General features: G+C 36.7%; 3 protein-coding genes across 5 annotated transcripts in view; 2 read left to right on the top strand and 1 right to left on the bottom strand.

Moving 5' to 3' along the window:
• The window catches only part of HAT1 (histone acetyltransferase 1), a 42,031-nt gene extending 34,393 nt beyond the window's left edge, over positions 1-7,638 (top strand). For 2 of the 3 annotated variants that reach the window (XM_028510369.2, XM_036023293.1), the window contains exons 10-11: positions 178-294; positions 7,189-7,482. In XM_028510369.2, the coding sequence (XP_028366170.1) occupies positions 178-294; positions 7,189-7,356 (285 nt within the window). In that variant the 3' untranslated portion in view covers positions 7,357-7,482. Of the gene's footprint in view, positions 1-177; positions 295-7,188 lie in introns of all 3 variants that reach the window. The other variant, XM_028510368.2, reaches the window with a different exon arrangement.
• The window catches only part of SLC25A12 (solute carrier family 25 member 12), a 172,976-nt gene extending 153,074 nt beyond the window's left edge, over positions 1-19,902 (bottom strand). Inside the window, exon 1 of the mRNA XM_028510362.2 lies at positions 19,745-19,902. Coding sequence (XP_028366163.1) covers positions 19,745-19,762 — 18 coding nt within the window. The 5' untranslated portion in view covers positions 19,763-19,902. The remainder of the gene's footprint in view (positions 1-19,744) is intronic.
• A 76-nt stretch (positions 19,903-19,978) lies between these two features.
• The window catches only part of METAP1D (methionyl aminopeptidase type 1D, mitochondrial), a 76,402-nt gene continuing 74,362 nt past the window's right edge, over positions 19,979-22,018 (top strand). The window contains exon 1 of the mRNA XM_028508766.2: positions 19,979-20,080. Coding sequence (XP_028364567.1) covers positions 20,041-20,080 — 40 coding nt within the window. The 5' untranslated portion in view covers positions 19,979-20,040. The remainder of the gene's footprint in view (positions 20,081-22,018) is intronic.

The raw sequence follows: 22,018 nt of genomic DNA, 5'->3' as shown, positions 1-22,018 counted from the left end.
TTACCCACTAGACTGCTAACTCCTTGAAGGCAGAGACTGTCTTTTATTGCTTTTGATATGGTACCTGGTGCAGTTCCTGGACCATGACGTATAGTCAGTATATTCTGTGTTCTTTTGGGAAAGTGTCACTATTTGTACAATAAGAATTTATCAGGTTTTTTTTGTTTTGTTTATTAGCAACATGCTAGACGGGTTTATGAAATTCTTCGACTACTGGTAACTGACATGAGTGATGCTGAACAATACAGAAGCTATAGATTGGATATTAAAAGAAGACTAATTAGCCCATATAAGGTAGGACTTTCAGGGGTCTTAACTGTTATATTTTTGTCCCTGTTTAAGATGGAAAAGAAAGTCTAGCAAATACTAGTGCCTGGGAAAACCCAAATCATTTTGCTAAATTAAGTTTTACAAAAGTGAAAATATTCCTTCAATTAGAAGAATTCTGTCATAATTTTCCAATGTAAACTGTAAATCTCTTTTCATTCACTTAAAAACTAACCCCAAGGGTAGTGCCCATGGTTGTTTTTTTCTGTGATTTGTATGTATCTTTTTAAAAATGTCCAGACTCTTGCCTAATAAATTACCTTTAGTTTTTTCTAAGTCTCTTGTCTTCCTATTTGTCATATACAACAGGGGACCCTCCAAAAAAAACAGAATTATCTTCTGGATGGCGGGCCCCTTGTAGTACAGGCTTCCGCTCCTACATGAGTATTCTAGGAACCCATCTGTATCAGTGTACTAGCTGACATTGTTGTGAGAGGCTGCATTCAGCTTCCATGGATTTTTTTCTGAAGACTCTTACAATGTGTTTGTCCATTTCAAGATGGGTGATTTACGAGTGCACCTGCCCACACCACCCTGAATGTTCAACAGTCTTTGACCAAAAACAGCAGGAACCCCATGCCTACATCTGTGCCTCACCCTCTTTATTCACCTGATCTCGAGACCCAAGCAACTATTTTTTCTTTCCCTGGATGAAAAAATTCTTCAAAGGGAAATATTTTGCTATGTGGAAGAGGTGAAACAAAAAATTACATCAGAATTGACAAGTTCAGAAACTGTTTTGAGCATTGAAGTTTAAACATGTAAGAATAAATACACAATTTTTATAAATAAATTCCAGGATTTTTGGGGTCCCCTCTTGTATATTCTGTTTGCCTTCCTATGTATATAGCCTTTGTACCATTTATAATTATACCCCAGCTGAACTTGCAACTTAATATTATTTATTTTTTTTAAACATTCTTCCAGCTCCTTCCCTTCCCTTTTTTGTCATCTCCAATATTTTCCTCTTACTCAAATATTTCCCCTCCTAAATCAGGTTTGACCATTATTAAGGTAGCTATTATCCATGCCAACTTGTGTGCATGAGAATTTTTTCTTTTTTTAATTTTTAATTTTTTCATTTATTTTTAGAGAAAGGGAAAGGGTGAAAAACATTGGTGTGTGGGAGATACATTGATCTATTGCCTCTGGCACACATCCAACTGGGGACCTGGTCCGCAACCCAGTCATGTGCCCTGACTGGGAATCGAACCAGTGACCTTTTGATTTGCAGTCTGGTGCTCAGTCCACAGAGCCACATCAGGCAGGGCAGGGGATTTCTTATAATAGTTGCAGCAGGGCAGTAAGTGATTAGGAAGAATATTTGTTAATTTAGTCAACAAATAATTATTGAGCACATGCCATGTGGTTGCTGCTTTTATGTACACTATACTTGTAAGCTTATATAGCACAATAGCTGGAACATAAAATGACAAATTCGAATGTCTTTTTAATATTTAAGGAGAAAGTTAAATAACTAATGAGTAATATATCAAGTAAACTTAGTTTTGATTTTTCTACATTAATTCAAGTTTTATTCTGCTTTATGGAGCTAATATTGTGAATGTTGATGGTGTGTTGGGTCATACTATTCCTTATTGAATCCCAACTGTTTTCCTTTATAGCATCATGTTACTCTTCAGTGCAACTGTATTTCCTAATTTGTCATTGTAATTCTGTTCAAACATATCACATTCTGAATATAAAAATATAAAAATAACTTACAAAAATAATCATTGTATCTTGAATTTGTATATATATAGTTCTTCATAGAGTCATTTTATAAGCATTTCAGTGGATTAATTTTTTATATTATGATCTCCATATAACAGGTCAGGATAAATTATAATGGTCTCTCTTCCCAAAAATTGTCTGAAATAGCATTTTATTCTTTGATGTTTATCTCTTCAGAAATATCAGAAAGTTGGTAGAAATAGTATTTTCCAAAGGTTCTCATTTTTAAGTAATAAATTTTTGGCTAGAAATTTTCTTTATGATGAAATTTGGGTATAAAGAACAGTATAATTAGATGTTATCATGGCAACATATAAGTATTAAAACTGTTTTTAGTACAGTAAAATAATTTATTGAATTAATAAACACCTGAGATATTTATGTGACCTTTTACATAGGCAGACTAACAAATGATGGATGATGAATTCTGAGTGTAAATAGTATTCATAAAGTTATGCCAACTGATGGGAATTTGTATAGTTCATAAATGAAATATTTTCTACTCTAAAGAATGGTGATGATTTTTTATATTAAGTATCTCCACCTATCCAGCAACTTCATCTACCTGAAATACAGTCAAAAACTGGTTATTAAACTCTTCAGGTTCTTCACAGCCAAAATAGTTATCACTATCCTTTCACTAAAGTTCCTAAGCAGTTACAAATTCTTTAGATATGTGTTCAAACCCTACTTATAGCAAAGTACTTTTTAATAAATTTAGCTATTCAGCATTCAGCTTGAGGGTTCTTCTCCGCCACTCTGGTGTGAAGGCCACAACGCTTACGATAGGAAGCCTCCCATGAACTGTGGGAACGCCTAGAAACTGAGTTTAGTGCCCTGTAGGTATGGGGGGAGTGGTAAGATTTCCTTGTTGAATGTATGCAGATGATTTTCTCCAATTTGTCATTCTAAGCTGATATTCATGTACTTTGTTATCACAGCATTTCCAAATGCAGAATTACATTTAAGAATGAAGTAACATTGCCAACTATTGAATGTGGTTTAGAATTTTTTTTTAGGTCCTCTAACATGTATGGCTGCCTAATGGAGAAAGTTTGAAGTGTAAAATTTACATTTTTACTTTAATGTATTCAATGAAAAGAAATTATAATTTTGATTGTAAGTTATTACTGAGGTATGAATTTATTTATTGATAACAAAAATCCATCAATTCTGTGCTGCCTTTATTTGAGTGATCAAGTTTACATATCAGCTTAAACACATATTCCCACTAAAAAATTTAGGTAGACATTAGGATTACTTGTACCTACTTTAAAAGTTCTTTAAACAATGTAATTCATTTGGATCTATGCCAAGAGGATATAAAAATAGCCTGTATTAACTAGAATCATTTTTTAAAGCACACAAAAAGACCTCCCATCTCTAGAACAGAAGTAATTTTCAGGTGTTCAAGGAAAGATAAATTTGAACAATTTGACCAAAAAAAGGAAAAACTTGTGCAGCTGCTAGGTTTTAGCATTAAACCTTGTATATTGTTTCATAGGCATATTTTAATTCTTAATTGGTTTACAAATATAAAATTTAGAATCATTGTTATAATATCATTGGGTTTGGAATCAGGAAACTCAGTTTTGAGGTCTAGTTCCACCTTTTACAGATTGTGTGTCTGTTGATAACTGAACATCTGTGTATTAGGTTCCCGTTCTGTAAAATGGAAATGCAGAGCTCCATAGTGAGGAACTACACAGAAAGAAATAACAGTACTTGTACAGTGTGCATGTTTTAAAGATTTTTTTTTAGAAGTCTTTGGAATTCAAATGCTTACATACCATTATCATTTTAAAGTTCTTGAAAAGAACCTTATCTCTATATTTCAGAAAACAGACTACTTCAGGGGGTGGAAATTAAGGAAATTTTAGAGTTGGTAGCATTTTTGAGATTGTATTTGTAAACCCTCTTAAAACCTGTGAAAACTAGGCAAGAAGAAATGATTATTTTCTGTGAATGAATTCATATACAAGCCAAATGTTAACAAATAAATTGACATTAATGCCACATTTTATTATTTTTCTAAATTAAAATTATCAATAGTTCTAAGCCATGAAGGAATTAAGTTTTTGTTTTTGGAGGGAGAAAATTCTGAATCTTACAGAATGTCTATTCCAATCTTAATGAGTTCTGCCTTTTAGTATTTCATTTGTAATCCTAATGTATGTTACTTTGCTAGATAGAGGTGTTCCCTAAATCAGTCTTTTTAAGTTCTTTTTTGTACACGTTTTTAAAAAGATTAATTTGTAATCTACAAAATAGAGTATATAGTCTAAGGAATATTAAAGATTAACAAAAACTATACCTCAAATTATTTTAAAATTGAACTATAGCTTACATGTTCATGAGGAACTTATGTATATAGCTTTATATTTTTTCCATGAAGTTATTACAACTATTTTTTACTTAGAGGTCTTGAATCTAATTTATATATTTACTGCCATACCAATTACAATTTTACAGTAGAGATTAATTCTGACATCCATCTGAAAAAAATTGACAGAGAAGAAATTGAAGGTTTTAAGGAAGGGGCAGATAAATTGGGGGAAGCCACCTCCCTTAGAGAGTTGAAAACAGCCCTGGCCTGTGTGGCTCAGTGGACTGAGTGCCCACCAGCAAACCATAGGGTCACTGGTTCAATTCCCAGTCTGGGCACATGCTTGGGTTGCAGGCCAGGTCCCCAGTGGGGGGTACACGAGAGGCAACCACACATTGATGTTTTTCTCCCTCTCGTTCTCCTTCCCTTACCTTCTCTCTAAAAATAAATAAAAATATTTTTATAAAACAGCATAATAATTTAAAACATTATGTTTCAGCCACATGATTAATTCTATAGATTATTTGGAACAGAACTGATAGTCTAGAAATATTTAACAATTTAATATGATTGGAAGCATCTTCAAGCAGTGGGGTTAGATTACCTAATAAATGTTACAACTGGTTAGTAATTTAGAAAAATCATTTATATTCCTATCATACACTACAATAAATCTTTTTTTAAATCCTCACCTGAGGACATACTCATTGATTTTAGAGAAAGGGGAAGGGTGGGAGAGAAATATCAATATGAGAAACATCATTCAGTTGCTTCTTGTCCGCACTTGGACCAGAGACCAAACCTACAACCTAGGCATGTGCCCTGATCGGGAATCGAACTGTAGCCTTTTGATTTATGGGTTGATGCTCCAACCAAATGAGTCACACCGGCCAGGGCGTACCACAATACATTTTTGATGCTATTCTCTTTAGTTCCTGAACTGTTTCCTAAAGTTTGGTGCTCTTTTATATGATGCAATCATACTAACCTCTTGACACACCCCCTCCCCCCAAAATCACTATTATAGCAGAAACAAAGGATTTACCATCCACGTTATTGAAGAGTAAGAAATACACTCTTTCCTGGCCTTAGAACAATACATTTGAATTCTCATCAGTTCTCTAGAACTAATATTGAAAGTGGTTAGTAAATCAGCAACATTAACATAACCTGGGAGCTTGTTAGAAATGTAGAATCTCACTCCACTCTAGACCTGAATCAGATCTGCATTTTAACAAGGTCTCCCAGGGATCTGTGTGCACATTCAAGTTTGAGAAGCACTTCTTTAGAGGGGCATCTTATATTAATGAAGTTAATTTTTTTCTGATTATAGTAGCAACCTCATTTAATTAGCTCCACCAATTTAGATCCAGTGTCAACCTAATTTTTTTGTAGTGTCAGATAATCTTATTTCAGTATAGATGTATCTTCAAGCATTATTGTCACTTTGTTTTAAAAGTGTGTGGTTATAAATTTAGCTTAAACATTGAGCTTTTTAAAGTAGTAATCACGATACATGTGCACAGTATTCCAAAATTATTTGAGTTCCCTTTAAGGGATATTTATTTGTTTTTAGGGTAGATTTAAGATACTGTTTTTTACTTTTTACGAGTTTTTTTGTTTTGTTTTGGTTTTTGTCATTTGAAAGGTAGTTAGATATAGGAAGTAAAATACAGACTTCCAACCAGATCATTAGGGTCTGGATCCTGGCATTCTCAGCTTACTACCTCTAAGTTATTTATGCTGTGTATCCTTTTTTTCTTCATTTATCAATTGAAGAAAATTATAGTACCTGTCTCATAGGGTTGTTAGGATTACAGAGTCAATATATATAATTTCTGATCCCTATGTAAAGTGAGCTCTTTATTGTAATATGTACTCTAGTAAAAGAGGATTGATGCAGTAATCTAGAACAGTTGATCCTCTCTTGCAAAATGTGATCTCCCATCCAGGAATCTCAGAGTCATTCTTCATTTTTCTTCCCTCACATCACCCAATGTTTTCTTCCAGGTCTCCTCCATCTCTGCCGCTACTGACTTGGTCTAGGCTTTCATCATCTCTCATTTGAATTCTTTCATTAGCTGCTAACGTGGTCCTCTGGTCCCATCCTCAGCATTACTGACACAGTATTGTTCTGACACAGTGTCTGCTTAAAAGTCACCAGCTCCCTACTGCAAACTCCTAAGCATGGTGGTTTCCTTCTCAGTAAAACAGGGTGGGAGTTAATAAGATAGACATATCTGGATAGTACAGACTCAATAAATGGTTAAAATGGCACAGTTTTTGGTTTATCTTTCTGAAACTCTTCCAACAATGCATGTGAAAATTGATACATGGTCCATAAATCACTGAGAAAAGGAACTTAGAAATGAGTATTAGTGTCAGGAAGAAACCAGCTTGGAATTAAAATTAATATAATTAATTTTATATGATTGAATAGTGAGATGAAGAATAATAGTGCTTAATCTTAGTTGTCTTTGGTTAATGTACTTTATTTATTAAAGAAATATTTGAGTGTCTACACTGGCCAGCTATTTTTTATGCTTTGTAGAGAAGACTGTTAGTCACATACCTATACTTACCCTTTATTGACACAATTTCCAGGTCTTCTGGTCAACCCCTTTTAGAAGGCTTGTAATTCATGGTTAACTTTATGTTTAGGCTTCTTTAAGAAGAAAACTGTATGGGGCAAATTTGGGCATGTTCCCACCACTCTTTATTTTTTACATTGGAGACAATATTCTAAGAATATAAACATATCAGCTTTCCTAGACTAACCAGTAATTGTGTTTGTTGCTTAGAAAAAGCAGAGAGATCTTGCTAAAATGAGAAAATGTCTCAGACCAGAAGAGCTGACAAACCAGATGAACCAAATAGAAATAAGCATGCAACATGAGCAGTTGGAAGAAAGCTTTCAGGAACTTGTGGAAGATTATCGACGTGTGATTGAACGCCTTGCTCAAGAGTAAAGATTAGACTGTACAGGGAGTCTGCAAATTTCTATACATTGTGTTGTGAAAAATATGATGGTTACTTTAATTTTTAAATCTTGTAACATTTTACTTACATTAAAAGTTATCTATCTTACCTTTAGTCGAATATTTTCTTTTGGAGAGATTGTATATTTTAAAATACTGTTTAGAGTCTATGAACATATATTACATTTTTAAAAAAGATACAGCTTCTGAAATACCACTGCAATTGCTTCCCTTCTTAAATAGTATAATAAATGCTTAGTTGTGATACGTTAATGTGTGATGATATGATTCTTAAATACTTATGGTTAAATTTTTTCAGTGTTGTCAAAAACTTTGTTTTAAGCTTTTATTATTCTTCCCACCCTGTGCTTCTAAGATTTTACATCTGGCACCTTTAAAACACATTTCTTTAAGATCTTTTTTAGTAATTGTTTTTCCTATGTGATTTTGCTAAATAGAAATATTCCTAGTATAGATTTGTTTTAACCAAACTCCTCTTAACCACTTGTTGAGAGAGAAGGGAAACTAGATACAGCCTAAAACCTAAATGTTTGGCATCAGATATTAGTGGAAGATAATTTAGAGCTTAGTTTTAGCATAAACATTTTATAAATAGTAGTAATATAAGGTAAAGATAAAAATCAGCCTCTAGAAATCCAGTCTACACATCATGATTGAAATATACCCTGTGTAAATTGAGGTGTGTATCTCTTGTGATTTGCTATAAGATTACCAAGATGTTGAAGTCTAATAAGAAAACCAAAGTAAGGGTAAATTGCTTAATACAGTGTTACTTTATTTTTATTGGAGTATAAATTGCTTGACACAGAATCATAAAAGTAAAAGTTTGGTGTTTATAATCTAAAAAATGGGATGTAACTTGTACTTTTTTTTTGAATCCTCACCTGAGGACATGTTCTTTGATTTTAGAGGGATGGGGCTGTAGGGGTGGGGTGTTGGAGAGAAACTGTTATGAGAGAAAAACATCAATCCATTGCTTCTCATACATGCCCCAACCGGGAATCGAAACTGCAACCTTTTTTAGTTCACAGGACAATGCTCCAACCAACTGAGCCACGCTGGCCAGGGCTGAACTTTACTTTTAAAATCTAATTTCTTCAATGCTTAAGGCAAAATCCCAACTTGGACAAGTACCATCTTGTCCTTGTATCAGCTTCCCATCAGTAAAGTCTGTCAAACATAGGATAAGCAACGTAACAGGTACCCACTGGACACAAAGTAGCTTTGGTCAGCAGCAAAGCAAGGACACTAAGCCATTTCCTCAAAATTGCTGTAGAAGTTCGCAGAAATTTATATATAGATAAGGCTTGTTGATTTCTGAGAAAGGATATGTATGTACACATTGTGTTACAGATAAACTAGTTCCAGTAAAATCCTTCCTGAAACTGTGAAAGCAATCTGTTTTCCATCTCAACTAGCTAAATTTTCAATTTTTATTTGAATTTGGGAATTTATTTGAATTCCCCCGAAAGGGAATTTTATTGAAAATTCACAGTTGATACCTAAAGATGCACTCTGAGGTGAAAGAAATCAGTACCATCTAAACAAATTACTTTTCATCATACTTTTATGTAGAAACCAGTAAAAGCCAACATGATAACAATTTCTGTACTTTTTCCCAGCAATATTCTATGCTCAGTTCATGCATAAAGATCTGGTTTAGCATTAATCTTTGGGACTTGAAAGGATGTACCTTCATTTGGTGTTAGATGGGTAAAGTCTGGTAGTTAGATCTGCACCTTATGTAGGGCAATTAAATACCAGGATAGATGTATAGGACTGTATGAAACCTAACACAGCCACCCTCTAGTAGTAGCTTTTACCCCTTTTATCATCCACATATAGTATCTACTGTATTTACTACTTGCCTTAACCTGCACTGTCCTTCCCTCTTCTACCCTTAATTTTTACCCTGTTCTCTCCAAATTGCATTTTCTCTACATGTAATATCACACTTCCCTTCTGAGCATCAGTTTTTTTCATATGTAAAATGAGGTCATACTAGAATGATCTTCTCTAGGCTCCCTCCCTGTTCTAAGATCTTATTTTTTTTTTCACATCTTTTCTCCTGAAGCTTTTTATACTCAGATGGGGGTGTAGATGTGGTATATGTTTAAAATAAAGCATTTTTATAAATGACACAAAACTCATAGTTTATACATGAATTAGTTTGTGTGTGGGGGGGGGGACCTATATGTCCCTGACTGCCTCTTAACTGCAGAAGCTCCAACTTGTTGTACCAGAACCTTGTCTGTTTTGAAGATTGATGTGATCCACCACTGTCCTTGACCACTAGAAGAAAGTTGGCAGCAAAGCCTCCAACACCATAACAGAATGATTAGAATCATAGACCTTACAGTCAAATGATTTAATTCCCTAAATTTATTCCTAAATTATTGTTCAAATTTAAAAACCAATTTAACCATATTAAATACTGATTAAATAAGGTACCCTTATTTACTACATTATTTTACATTTGTATATTATCTCTGTATATACATTGCACATGGTAGTTTCTTTTTAACATGTGTCCAGTGTTCAAAATAGTTCTCAGGTGTACAATATTTCATCTTCATTTGCCCACATTAAACCATTTATGGGTTCCTTTAATAATAGACAACATTCAAATGAATTATGTGTATATATATTTTTGTATCTGTTAAATCATACCCTTAGATAAATTCCTGGGAAATGCATTTACTAAATCAAAGGTTAGGAATATCTCTATGGCTCAGTTATGTAAATATGCCATATTTTCTAGAATAGCTTGTAAATTAATAGATATGAATGTGTATACTGGCTTTAATAGGATTTCAAAGCATTGGGATGTTGCTTTTGTTTAATAGGTGTAAAATCTCAAATTTATATTCCTTTCGGTTATTGGGAAGTTTGAATATTTTTCCATGTTTTTGTGAAATTGTTTCCCTGATGTAAATTACCCATTTGCTTTTTTAAACTTTGTCTTTTGGGGTCTACACTCATTTTATAGATGGACAGTAGATCCATCTTGCTTAAGGTTATACCTGTGAATTCTTGGTAAAGCCAGGACTATAGGCTCCCGACTTCTCCACTCAATCTCATCTTCCATTACATAGGACAAGCAAGTCTTAAGCATTCTGGCTCCTAGACTCTTCATAAGAGTGGCTTTCCCCCTTCGCCATCTAGAAAATACTTTACTTGCATAACATTTACTCCAGTCACCAGACAAATGGGCAGTCACCAACTGCCCTCTTGTTCTTATGACCTTAGAGGAGCAGGTATGGGAAAAGGATGTTTGATTATAAAGACTGAAAGTGTGCCTCATTTGAAATATGGCTTGAAGCTCCTCATTTCTTCAACATTTTCAGCTTTCAACATCTACAACTTTTCTGTGTTTCCGTGTTGGTTTACATCTTTAATGTACATTTCATTCTTCTATTATGTGTTGCAGTGGAATTATACAGTGTATTTAATCTACTCATTTACTTAGGCAGAGCTGTCTGTATATAATTAGTATGCACGTAGTACAAAAAAGCAAAAGGGAATACGACTGCTGTTTCCTATATCTTGCATATTTTTCAAAGATATATGTATAAATGAGCATATATGTATATATCTTTTATATATCATATACATATGGTAACCTCCCACATATATTGTTCCCTTACTTGCTTTTTAAACTTAGTATCTTGAAGATCATTAGAACTATCTTGTTAAATGGCTACATAGTATTCCATTGTATGGATATACCATAAGTTACTCTACTAGTTCCCTATTATTTAGGTTGTTTCCAATATTTTCCATTACAAACTGCTGCAGTGCATATTCTTGTACATATGCTATGTATAGATGGGTGAGAACAGTAGACCCTTGAACAACATGGGTTAACAAAGCCACCCACCCCCCAAATAATAAAATCCACATATATCTTAGGTCAGTCCTCTGCATATGCAGATTCCCAACTGTGGATCAGATATACAGTTGACTTTTGAACTGTGCACATCCACTTAAACACAGAAATTTTAAATTATGTATAAGTGGACCCACACAGCTCAATCCTGAGTTGTTCAAAGATCAGCTGTATACCTATAGATTAAAGCCCTAGAATCCAGGGTGAATGAAGCAAAATCATACCTATTTTTTTGTCAGATCAGCGACAAATATATTTTTTAGCATGCTGCAGAATTTTAGCAATTTATGTGTGCCGTGAGATGAAAAAGGTTGAGAATCGCTGGTGTAGGAGAAATGTCTTTATCCCTAGGAATCTCATGTTTTCTTAAAACATTTAGGATCAAGTCATGACATCTGCAAGTTACATTCAAATGGTCCAGAAAAAAAAGAATGTGTAGGTGGGATATATATACACATGCATACTTACATAAAAAAGACAAATTTATACACACACACACACGCACACAGAAGGAGAAAGCAAATGTGACAAAAAATTTTAAATTATTGAATCTAGGTGGAAGGTATTACAGGTGTTCACTGTGTGATTCAACCTTTCTGTATGTTTTTATGTTTTCAAAATAAAAATTGGAAGGAAAAGATACTGTATGTATGAAACAAAAACAGTAGGATTTTTCCTACTATGAAGAAGGAAAAATCATGAATAAGAAAGAGCTCTTAGAAATTTTCAATGATTTTTCTATTTCAAGCAGCAGAAACTTGGGGTACAAAGTTGAAATTTCCCAGAACATCAAAAAGAGAAAAGATAGAAGAGAAGAGAATAGAGGAGAGATAAGTCAATATGGGAAATCTGATAGCCAGCTTATTTTCATTTCATAGAGAAAAAGCAAACAGAAGGACATTACCAGAGAATGAGAAGATAATTCCTCAGAAATGAAGAAATGAATCTTCAAATTAGAAGCGCTCGCTGAAGGTTGAGCAACATTAAATCATTATCGCGAACATCCACTGAGTGCTTGCTATCCGCTAAGCACTTGCATCAGTCATCTCAGTTTCATAACCCTCTGACACACACAGTATTACAAGTGAGGTTATTTCGCTTCAGGTCACATAGTTAAGTGGCAGAGCTGGGATTCTAGCCCAGGCAGTATAATTCACTTGCATTCTTAAGCACTATACCACTTACCTAAAAAGATCCACATGTAGGCCAAATTATTAAATTTCAAAATACTGAGCATAAAATAAAGATCATAAATGCTTTCAGAGGGAAAAGCCTGGCAGAGGAGAGGGAATTTAAAGAGCATTAGACTTCTCAGCCGTACTTCATGCTAAAAGACAGTGGAACAATGTCTTCACAGCTCTGATGGAAAATTATTGTGAACCTAGAATCCTATACCCAAACTATTAGTCAAGTGTGAGAGCAAAATAAAGGTGGTTTTGGAAATCTAAGAAACCAGAAAACTTACTTCACACACTTTTTGATGAAGTTACTTGTAGATCTATTTTAGCAGCATGAAGGTGAAATCAAAGAGCATAGTACAAGAAACATTAAAACTGATTCCAATAAAAAGAAATATGACAATGGCAACTGAATTACATGTCTAAGAAAATAATTGGTCCAAATTAGAATAGAAAATTATTAATTCCGGGAAAAAAGTGTACAGACAATCCAAATATAGTAAACTACAGTTGGCATGGCTTCCAGCAATGACCAGAAACAGAAACAAAACAGTTCAAAGTGGTTAAGTCTGGAGTCAGACTAGAAAAAGGTGGGATGGGAGACTTGCTTTTCATTGTAAACCTTGTTATTACTGAATTTTTTACACCATTTGTTACTTTGAAATCAAGTTTAAATAATATTGTTTAGCAACTGAAGTTCCACATAATTGTCAAACAAAATACAACTGTAAACCATGGAAAAATTTTAAATAAGTTTATCTGTGGCAGACAAATTGCACCTTTATACAGTGAGATTGCACAACCTGACTTTCACAAGGCAGAACTCACTGAAAGGAAATGTAGTGAAGAGCTTTCTTTAAAAAAAAAAAAGAAGAAGAAGAAGAGGCAAGCCCTGATTGGTGTGGCTCAGTGGACTGCATGCTGGACTGCTAACCAAAGGGTCACTGGTTTGATTCTCAGTCACGGCACATGCTTGGGTTGCAGGCCAGGTCCCCACTGAGGGGCACTCAAGAGGCAACCATACATTGATATTTCTCTCCCTCTCTTTCTACCTCCCTTCCCCTCTCTAAAAATAATTTTTTAAAAAGTAATAATCCTTTTTTTTGGAAACTGATTCTCAAAGGAATCATGGTTTACTTGCACTTGATTTGGCTACCCAAAACAAACTATTTCCACCTTTGACACCCTGGTTGTATGAATCAACAGACACTAAGTGTAAAACCAAAGCTTTGAAAATTTTCATGTCATAATTTGGAGGCTTTCTGTCAATGCTGTGGAGAAATATAATGCAATAAAAATGTAATGCCATTTCTTATGAATATCCAAAGAGCTATTGTGCATGAGATGCCACAAGAAGTGCTTTATAAATGTCTTGTAAAAAATATTTTTTAGGACCTGCAGTGTTATAATGTACACAGGCTGGAACAATGCTGAGTCTTGTCTCCTCTGACCTTCCTGGGACCTATTTTAAAATTGCAAGGGGTAGAGTTAGCGTTGGATTAGGTGATCTTTGAAGCCCTTTGCAGTTCTTCAACTGTATTCTCTCTTCCAACTTAATAAGAGGCCAGTTGGAAAATGTGTTTTGGTTAGACTCTCAGTTCACCTGGATAGTTCTTTAGATTTTTAATTAATAATTTTGGCAGGTGAATCTGTGCAGAAGTCTTCGGCTGTACAGTTTATTTGCCTAGCTCTCTGAATCCCCTTTGTGAAGGCCGTGGGGCCACCACAGTGAGGCTTGTTTGCTGTCTGCTCCTCGAGCAGCTGCGGCTTTTCTTCCTTTATCCTTTATCAAGCAAGCAAAAGAAAGTGCAGTGATGTTTGTGTGTGCTTCAGATGAGGAGAATGCGCTCCAGACAGGTTATTCTCTGAGCTAAAGTGGATGGGTGAGCACGCGGGAGCTCGGCTCAATGGGAAGAGAGGTCGAGGCAGCATCTGCCCTCCTGATGGTTTCGACAGTTTCAGTTTTGAATATAAAATGTGTCGAGTGAGAGGCAAGAAGAAGTTAAGAAATGCACTACTGCTTAGTTTGTCAGCCAGTTTGGGGAGTGGAGGTGGAGAGTGGGAGGGGAGAAAGGGACATACAGCTGGGTTTCTTTTTCTATTATTAAATCCCTTGTTATTTCATAATCGCTACTTCAAAAGCCTTACTGCAGTGTATTTTGCATAACTGTTAGTGGACCAAGGAGTATTGTTTCATGCTGATGTACAGGAAATACCAAAATCATAAATATTTTCAACCTCTGACATTAATGGTCAAACTTCTTTCTCTACAAACTAGTCTCACACAATGTTAGAGGACCGTATATTTTTACTCAAACACACTAAGAATTAAACAGTAAACACAGAACCAATAAATTCAGCCAAAGAATATGCAAAGATGGAAAAATATAAGAAGGTAACCAGGAATATATCATCACTTCAGAAAGGAAAGGAAAAACAACAGTACAATCAGTAATATTACTGAAGGGTAGAAGCAATCAGAGAAGAAAAATGAGCAGAGTGAAGGCAAAAGGAAAAAAGGAGAATTCACAGTAGAATACAATAAAGACGGGTGATACTGTGCATTCCTGCCCTTTTGCATGTGGTTTGCCTAGTCTGCTGTCTTTTATTCTATGTAGATATGTGACTGGTCATGCTAAAAGTAGGTATCTTCCCTTAGAAAGTCCAGCAAATAGCATATGTGTAGAAAAAAAAATCTGGGTGAATATGCATTAACTTGTTAATAGTGATTACCTGGACAGAGCTTTTCTGGAGGACTTCTACTTTCTGTGTTATACATTTCAGTATTTTTTAATGTTTTTAAAGAGCACATTTTACATCCATATGTAAATAGAAAAGAAAAACCAAAACACTTAAAAAATAATTCCACCAAGGAGCGGGAGAGCATTTTCCTTTCTCTTGTACAAATGTGGATTGGAGGTGCTAAAGCAAACATATTTCCATTTCTACCATCTTCATCTTTTCAGGAAGTGAAGGAGATTAAACAGGTGCAATTTCCTGGGCACTCACATAATTAGAGTCCAGCATTTTTCTCGGTTCTCAGCAGCCATGGATAGCCAGAATCTGTGACCCCTCACTCCTGGCATTGCTCCTATGGGGCTTATAGTCTCAGGGGTGCTTGGTTTTTCTCTATGGGCAATCTTGTGAGTACATCAGTCTCAGCTTCCCAATTAGTTTCTTAAGAACAAAAAATCGTATCTCTTTGGAGCTAGAGTAGGCACTTAAGTATTAATTGATTGGCTGATTGATTACTGAATTCTCTTGGAAACTTTCTGTCTTTCTTCCTTACTCTGAATGGATTCTTTATTACCCAGAAGTGCATAAGCAAGTGCTCCTTTCCCAGGGATTACTAACTGGGAATAGATGGCAGTTGCTAATGGCACACATGTTAATTTAAATTTCATGGTGGCAAACACACACCTTTGCTTTAATCCAACTTCCATCAGAGCCAGTTCCAAGAGATGAGGTCAGAAAAGCCTCGTCCCTTAAGCCTGCACAGTTCCAAAGCCATCTCTGCCCAAAGCAAACAGTATTATCAGAAAACTTGGATGCGTCGGTGCATGAGTTCTGGGACCACCCACATCTTCTTCCCTATAGCTTTCCCATACTTCCCTCTGATCCCTGCCCAGGTAGGCAACTGCTCCAACAACAGATACGCTGTTGCTGCATATGATTGTGGCTTACAATCTCCTGTAATATCTTTCGAGCCATGGAGATGAACCAGCTTGAAAAAAATACGGGTCAGACTGGGCCTGAAAACAACTCCCTTGGTACAATGTTTTGGTCTTCACCTACAACTAAGTTAGCCCTGTTCTGGTCCCATTCCACTCTGCTTACCCTGACAGACTGCTCAGGACGGCTCCACATACTCTTTGCTGAGCCCATCTGGACTAGGTCTAAATATGGCTGTAGATTCTGAAATCTTCAGAATTTCACTGTAGGAGGCACTTGGGTAGAGCAATCTTGTTAGAAGGAAGTGGGACTTAAAGTTCACTTGCACAGGAATTATATGACTGAGAAAATGTCATTAGATAAATCCAAAATGAGAAGGGCATGAGGGTCACATACAACTAAATACCCTGTCCCTTATCCGGGCTCCCTCTTGGCAGCTGGAGATCAAGAAAAGGGCACAAGCACAAGGAGAGATCCACGTGATTTCACAACTGCCTTGCATATGGCATTACTTTTCCTCAAACAAACATGGAACATTTACACATGTTCTCTAAGGTACCCCTAGATTACTAGTAACATATCCATTATTTTCTCAAACGATTGGTATCGGAAATGACATTCTGCCAGCAAGTTGGCTAAGACTGCCCTAGAAACTTGCTGCTTCAAACAATCTTTTGAAGCTGGGTGCTATCTTTAGAGAGATCTAATCAGCTACAAAAAGGATTCCCTGTTGTATGTGCAGATTATATTTATAAAGGACTCCTAGTTCCTGGAAAGCATGTTTATTTGGCTTAAAAATGGAAATAGAAGTCTTTCTTCACATTAAACTTGGACAAATTAGAAGGCAGGACTGGGAATACTCTTCTGAAGCTATAGAATAAAATGCTAAGAAGTGACTCTGAAATCTAAACAAAAGGCTAACTTTTCTGATTCAGATGGCGAAGCTGATGAGCAAGTTCAGGAAGGGTGGATGAAGCCTGGATGACAGTCCCAAGGGAGCTGTGCAGGTCCCAGGGCCCCAGTTCATAGGCCACAGAACCTGCTCTGTGCCCGGTTAAACATAGCACATTTTTTCTTAGTTTTACGTGTTCACATATAATGATTTTTTTCTGTATATGTAAGCACCTTAGTCTTTATCTAATAGTCTATGTTTTTAAGTATCTTACATTGTAGGTAATCCTAATGAATATTTAAAATCTAAATTTGTGAAATGAATCATAAAATGTGTTACAAAGCAAAATTTATTCTTAAAGGATTTCATTATCACATGATCCCCTGGAACATTTTTAAAATATGAATATGAATTATAAATTCAATGTATACATTATAAAAACTGATATAATTTAAATATTATCACAAACTCTGAATAACTTTTGAAAAAGTTATATGGCATAAGTCTATAATAAAATATCATTAAGTAGAAAGAGGAAGTTAAAACTGACTTCTCAAAAATATAAATATCAGAATTTGTTTTTCCTTTATTTCTTTTATTAAAAAGATACAATTTAAAAAGATATTAATAAGAGATGATCTTTTAACAACCAAAAGACCTATAAAACAGTAATTAACCATTATTAATAAAAATAGTTTACTATTGAGGAATGAATATTTTGGACAGAGAAACTGAAGGTATTAAGAAACTATTCTTTATTTTTTGAACCCTGGTTTTGAAAAATTATTCAACTTTTTCTCAGGAACCCCCAAATACAAAATCTGAAAAATGGAGTGAGTTCATATCAGTGAGATGCCACAATATAACTTTCATTTCACAGGTGGGGAGATGTGCAGTAGTGAGTCAGGAGTGGTTACTCCTGTAGATGAAAGCATAATGCCTAGGATCACAGAATGTTAGAATTGCAAGGGGTCTCAGATTATCAGTGGTCTGGCCCTTTTGATCAGTGTACATATATCTCAGAGACTGATGACTTAGAGAACACATGATGGCAGCTTTTAATCCTTCTAATATCAGAAGAATGTGGTATGAAAGAAGCCAAATCAAGGATCAATGGATAAGCTATCACCTGTGTAAGCTACGATCTGCTTCATTTCTTGCTCATCTTAGTACCCACATTTTCTGCTGACCTAAATGGAGATTCCATTATGGTGGTGCCACCTGAGTCCTCAGTGCTTCCTTTTCCTTGTCCTTCTAGTTGCAGAGGAATAAATTGTGCAATTGTCTCCCCAGGTTGGCTGACCTAAATCACGTGAACATGTGTTCTATTTAAGATGTGTTTGAAATCGGGTTTAATGCCTTCTGGCCTTTCACTAGGGACTTGTAGGTTTCTTTTTTTCAGCACACTCCCTGAGACTCTGTGCCCTGCTAACTCGCAGACTCCTTTGCTGTACTCAGATTGTTGGCTTCAGTTATGCAGAAGACAGACTTACTATATTCAAAAACCCTCTCCCTGGAATTGATCTGAGTTTGAAAAATGTGGGGCTTGAAGTAACCTGTAGGAGTACTTTTCATTCTCCTACTTGTACGTTTTATTTACTTCAGTGGAAAACATTATTTCTCTTTATCTTTCAAGGTGACCCCCAAAGCATCCAAAACTGGATCTCCAAGTACAGCACATGCCCTCTAATGAACCGCCAAAATGCATGCTCTTTAAAAGTAAAAATATCAGGACTATGTACTCATTAAAAAGAATGAGCTCAAGGTAAGTTCTGAGATTTGATGTTAATGATGAATGGGAAACAAGTCATAACAGTAAGTCTGTGATACCATTTAAAATATTTACACATTTTTGCCTGTATAAGGCATAGACTGATGTACAGAGGGGTGGCATCTAGAGAGTGGCATTGTGGAGTGTAGACAGGGTGAGGAAAGGGATTTGGACCTTTTCCTTTACCCTTTTCTAAATTGTCTGGATTTTTCACTGAGTGTATCATTAAATTAAATTCCTAAAAATTAATTAGTAAACACATTTACCAAGAATCCTTATCAATCTTCTTTGCATTTAAAGCCCGGGAAACTGTTACATTCTTGGTTTGACAGGTTCCATGGAGAGTTCAATTTCTTCACCAGACATTCCTTGCATACCAGTTCTTTGCTGGGCACCAGACTACCAAGATGAATACCTGGTCCATGACAGGATGGAATCTGCCCCAGAACTCAGATAAGAGGAAAAGTGATTTGGTGTAAATGGGCACTATTGTCACTACATCAGCTCCCTCACTTGACTCACAATTGGCCTTCTGTAGGCTGCATCTTTTGTCAGCGCCAATTGGCAGACGTCATCCTCTCATTCTTAAAAGTCAAATTTAGGATTAAGACTCCAGTTAATACAGGAAAGCGGGAGGGGGGTGTCCTTGGGAAATGAGAGGTTCCCTAAACATACCCACTGGAGTACTCAGAATAGATTCTGCAGTTGCACATAAATCCTGTCTTGTCTGGAGCCTCTCTGCTGAGTAATGTAGATTATGGGACTGCCAAGGGGCAGCTGGTGACTTTGAACCAAATTTTACCTTTCAATTGAATACAGGGAAATAATTTGCAACAATGTGGCAAACAATACAAAGTGCTATGTTGAACGTTTGATTGTGTTTTATTTTTTCCTCCCAACTTCACGTTTCCATGCACCAAAATGTTGATGCTACAAATACTGGATGCCACGCTTACCTGATAGCCTTCTTCCATCCCACCTGGGCGCCGGGGCTCAGAGCAAGCGCGCGAACCGCGGCTGGAGCCCGCCTCTCGCGGCCGGAGCGGGCTCAGCCGGCCGCGGGTTCCCTCGCTCGCCCGGGTGCCGGAGTCGCTCCGCCGCCCGGGGTCCCGCAGTCAGGCCCCCGCGCGCACGCGCGGTCCCCTCGAGCGGTCTCGGAGCCTAGGGTTTTCTGCAGGGCTGCGACTGGACCGCTCTGGCGGGCGGGGCGGGAAAGAGAGGGAGTGCTCGCGGCCACGTGACCGGCGCCAACATGGCGGCGCCCATCGGCGTCCACCTGCTCGTCCGCAGAGGTAAGCACCTGGAGGACAGCCCCGTGGGGGTTCGCACCGTCGCTCACTCCCTGTGCACTCAGTTTCAAAGGGATACACGTTCGCGCTCAGACCTCGCGGAGCACACGACTGTACTTGTGTGGGTACAGTTGTGTGGGTACACGGAAGCACACACGATGACACATTGACACACCACAGACACAAACATTTACTTGTCACTTATTTAGACCACGTCACTGCGTGGCGTCTATTCGCAGTCACTCCTTGAAATTTATGGGGCATTGTCTGAAGTTTTCTTACTCTGCCTGAGTTAAACAATCGTTTAGTGTAACAAACTTACTTATTCCGGCTGCGGGGCAATGAACCAGAGGTAACTGAAATGCGCCTGAACACCGAGTTGCCATAGAGAAGGCACTTGTATCTTGTTTCTGTCCGCATGCTACAACATGCCTTTTGGGGAATTCGGAAAATGTGATTATGTTCTTCCAGAGATTTAAAGTTAAGAAGAGGAAGAAATTGTCTCTGGGTAGCTCTCAGTGTTATTTTAGTAAATATACAAATACTTCTGCGTCTAAATGAAGGAAATCTTTGTTGAATTTGAACTAGTTTATGAATCTTTGCTGGGAAGAGGGGGAACTAACATATTTTGAGAGACTGCTTATGTGTCAGGCATGTAGGAATAACAGTCCTGTGAGGTAAGTATTATTTTTGTAGTAAACAACTCTGTTTATTAAGTACCTTCTAGTACATCACAGTGTTAAGCACATAACATATGCTAGCTACCTTATAAAACCCAATGAGTTATGCATTCTTCCCTATGTGCAGATGAGAAAAGTGAAATAGAGGTTAAGTAATATGACTAGTCACACAGACTGTAAGAGGCAAAATAGGCATTTGAACATGACTGATTTTCGTAAAAGATTTTATTTATTTTTAGATGGAGGTGGGTGGGGGAGGAAGAAAGGGAGAGAAACATCAATGTGTGGTTGCCTCTCATGCACCCCTATTGGGGACCTGGTCTGCAACCCAGGCATGTGTCCTGACTGGGAATTGAACAGGTGACTTTGGTTCTCAGGCGGGCACTCAATCCACAGAGCCACATCAGCTAGAACTGATTTTTTTAAGGCTCATTTCTCTGCACTGAATGGCACAGTTTCCATAGAAATCAATAAGCAAAGTTCAGGTGAGACAGGACAAGTCTGATGTGCATGTGCGTGTACATGTGTATATGAAAAGCAAAGAGGAAAATATTTTTGTAGAGGAAAGAGGTTGGTATGCACAAACCTCAGTATTTCAGTGTTAGTGGAGATGAGTAAGGAGCCAGAGGAAGAGTGGAGGTGAGAGATGTGTAAGGGGAAGGTATTGTAGGCTGTATTTTGAACTGGTTGAATGAAATAGTGGAGCCAACATGAAAGTACAGCCTTGTGAAAAGAGCACCAATTTACATCTCTTAAGATCTGGGCTCCAGTCCAAACTCTATTTACTAATCAAGTTACTTTTCTGTTCCCTCTTTTGACAAGACATAATGGCGGTTAGACTTTTTTGTGTACTGCAGGGAATGGTGAAGAGGATCTGGGGAGATACTCAAGGTAGAGGAGTCAAAACACACACATATATATACACACACCTATATGTACATGTACGTATATGTATGTACTGTCTTTGCAGATTGCAGAAATAACATAATTAATCTCTTTGTCATAATTTTGACAGATGGTGATTCAGACTATCTTGGGGAAAGCTACTATAGGGAAGCCAGGCCAGGTTATTGGTTCTGATAATCCATCCCACTAAAGTACACAGTACTGCAACAACTGAGAAAGGGATCTCATTAGAAGAGGAAGGGAAAATGTGTCACCAGGAAGAGATTTAGTGATGGGAAAGGCCATCTGTATAGATTATTCAGAGCTAGTTTTAAATTACCAATAGTTTCCTGTGTCACCTGCTCTACACCTCCCC

The sequence above is a fragment of the Phyllostomus discolor genome, chromosome 4, assembly GCF_004126475.2.
Source record: "Phyllostomus discolor isolate MPI-MPIP mPhyDis1 chromosome 4, mPhyDis1.pri.v3, whole genome shotgun sequence".
Classification (NCBI taxonomy): Eukaryota; Metazoa; Chordata; class Mammalia; order Chiroptera; family Phyllostomidae; genus Phyllostomus; species Phyllostomus discolor.
The sequence above is the reverse complement of the archived record's forward strand: the minus strand, read 5'-3'. Positions and strand labels throughout refer to the sequence as shown.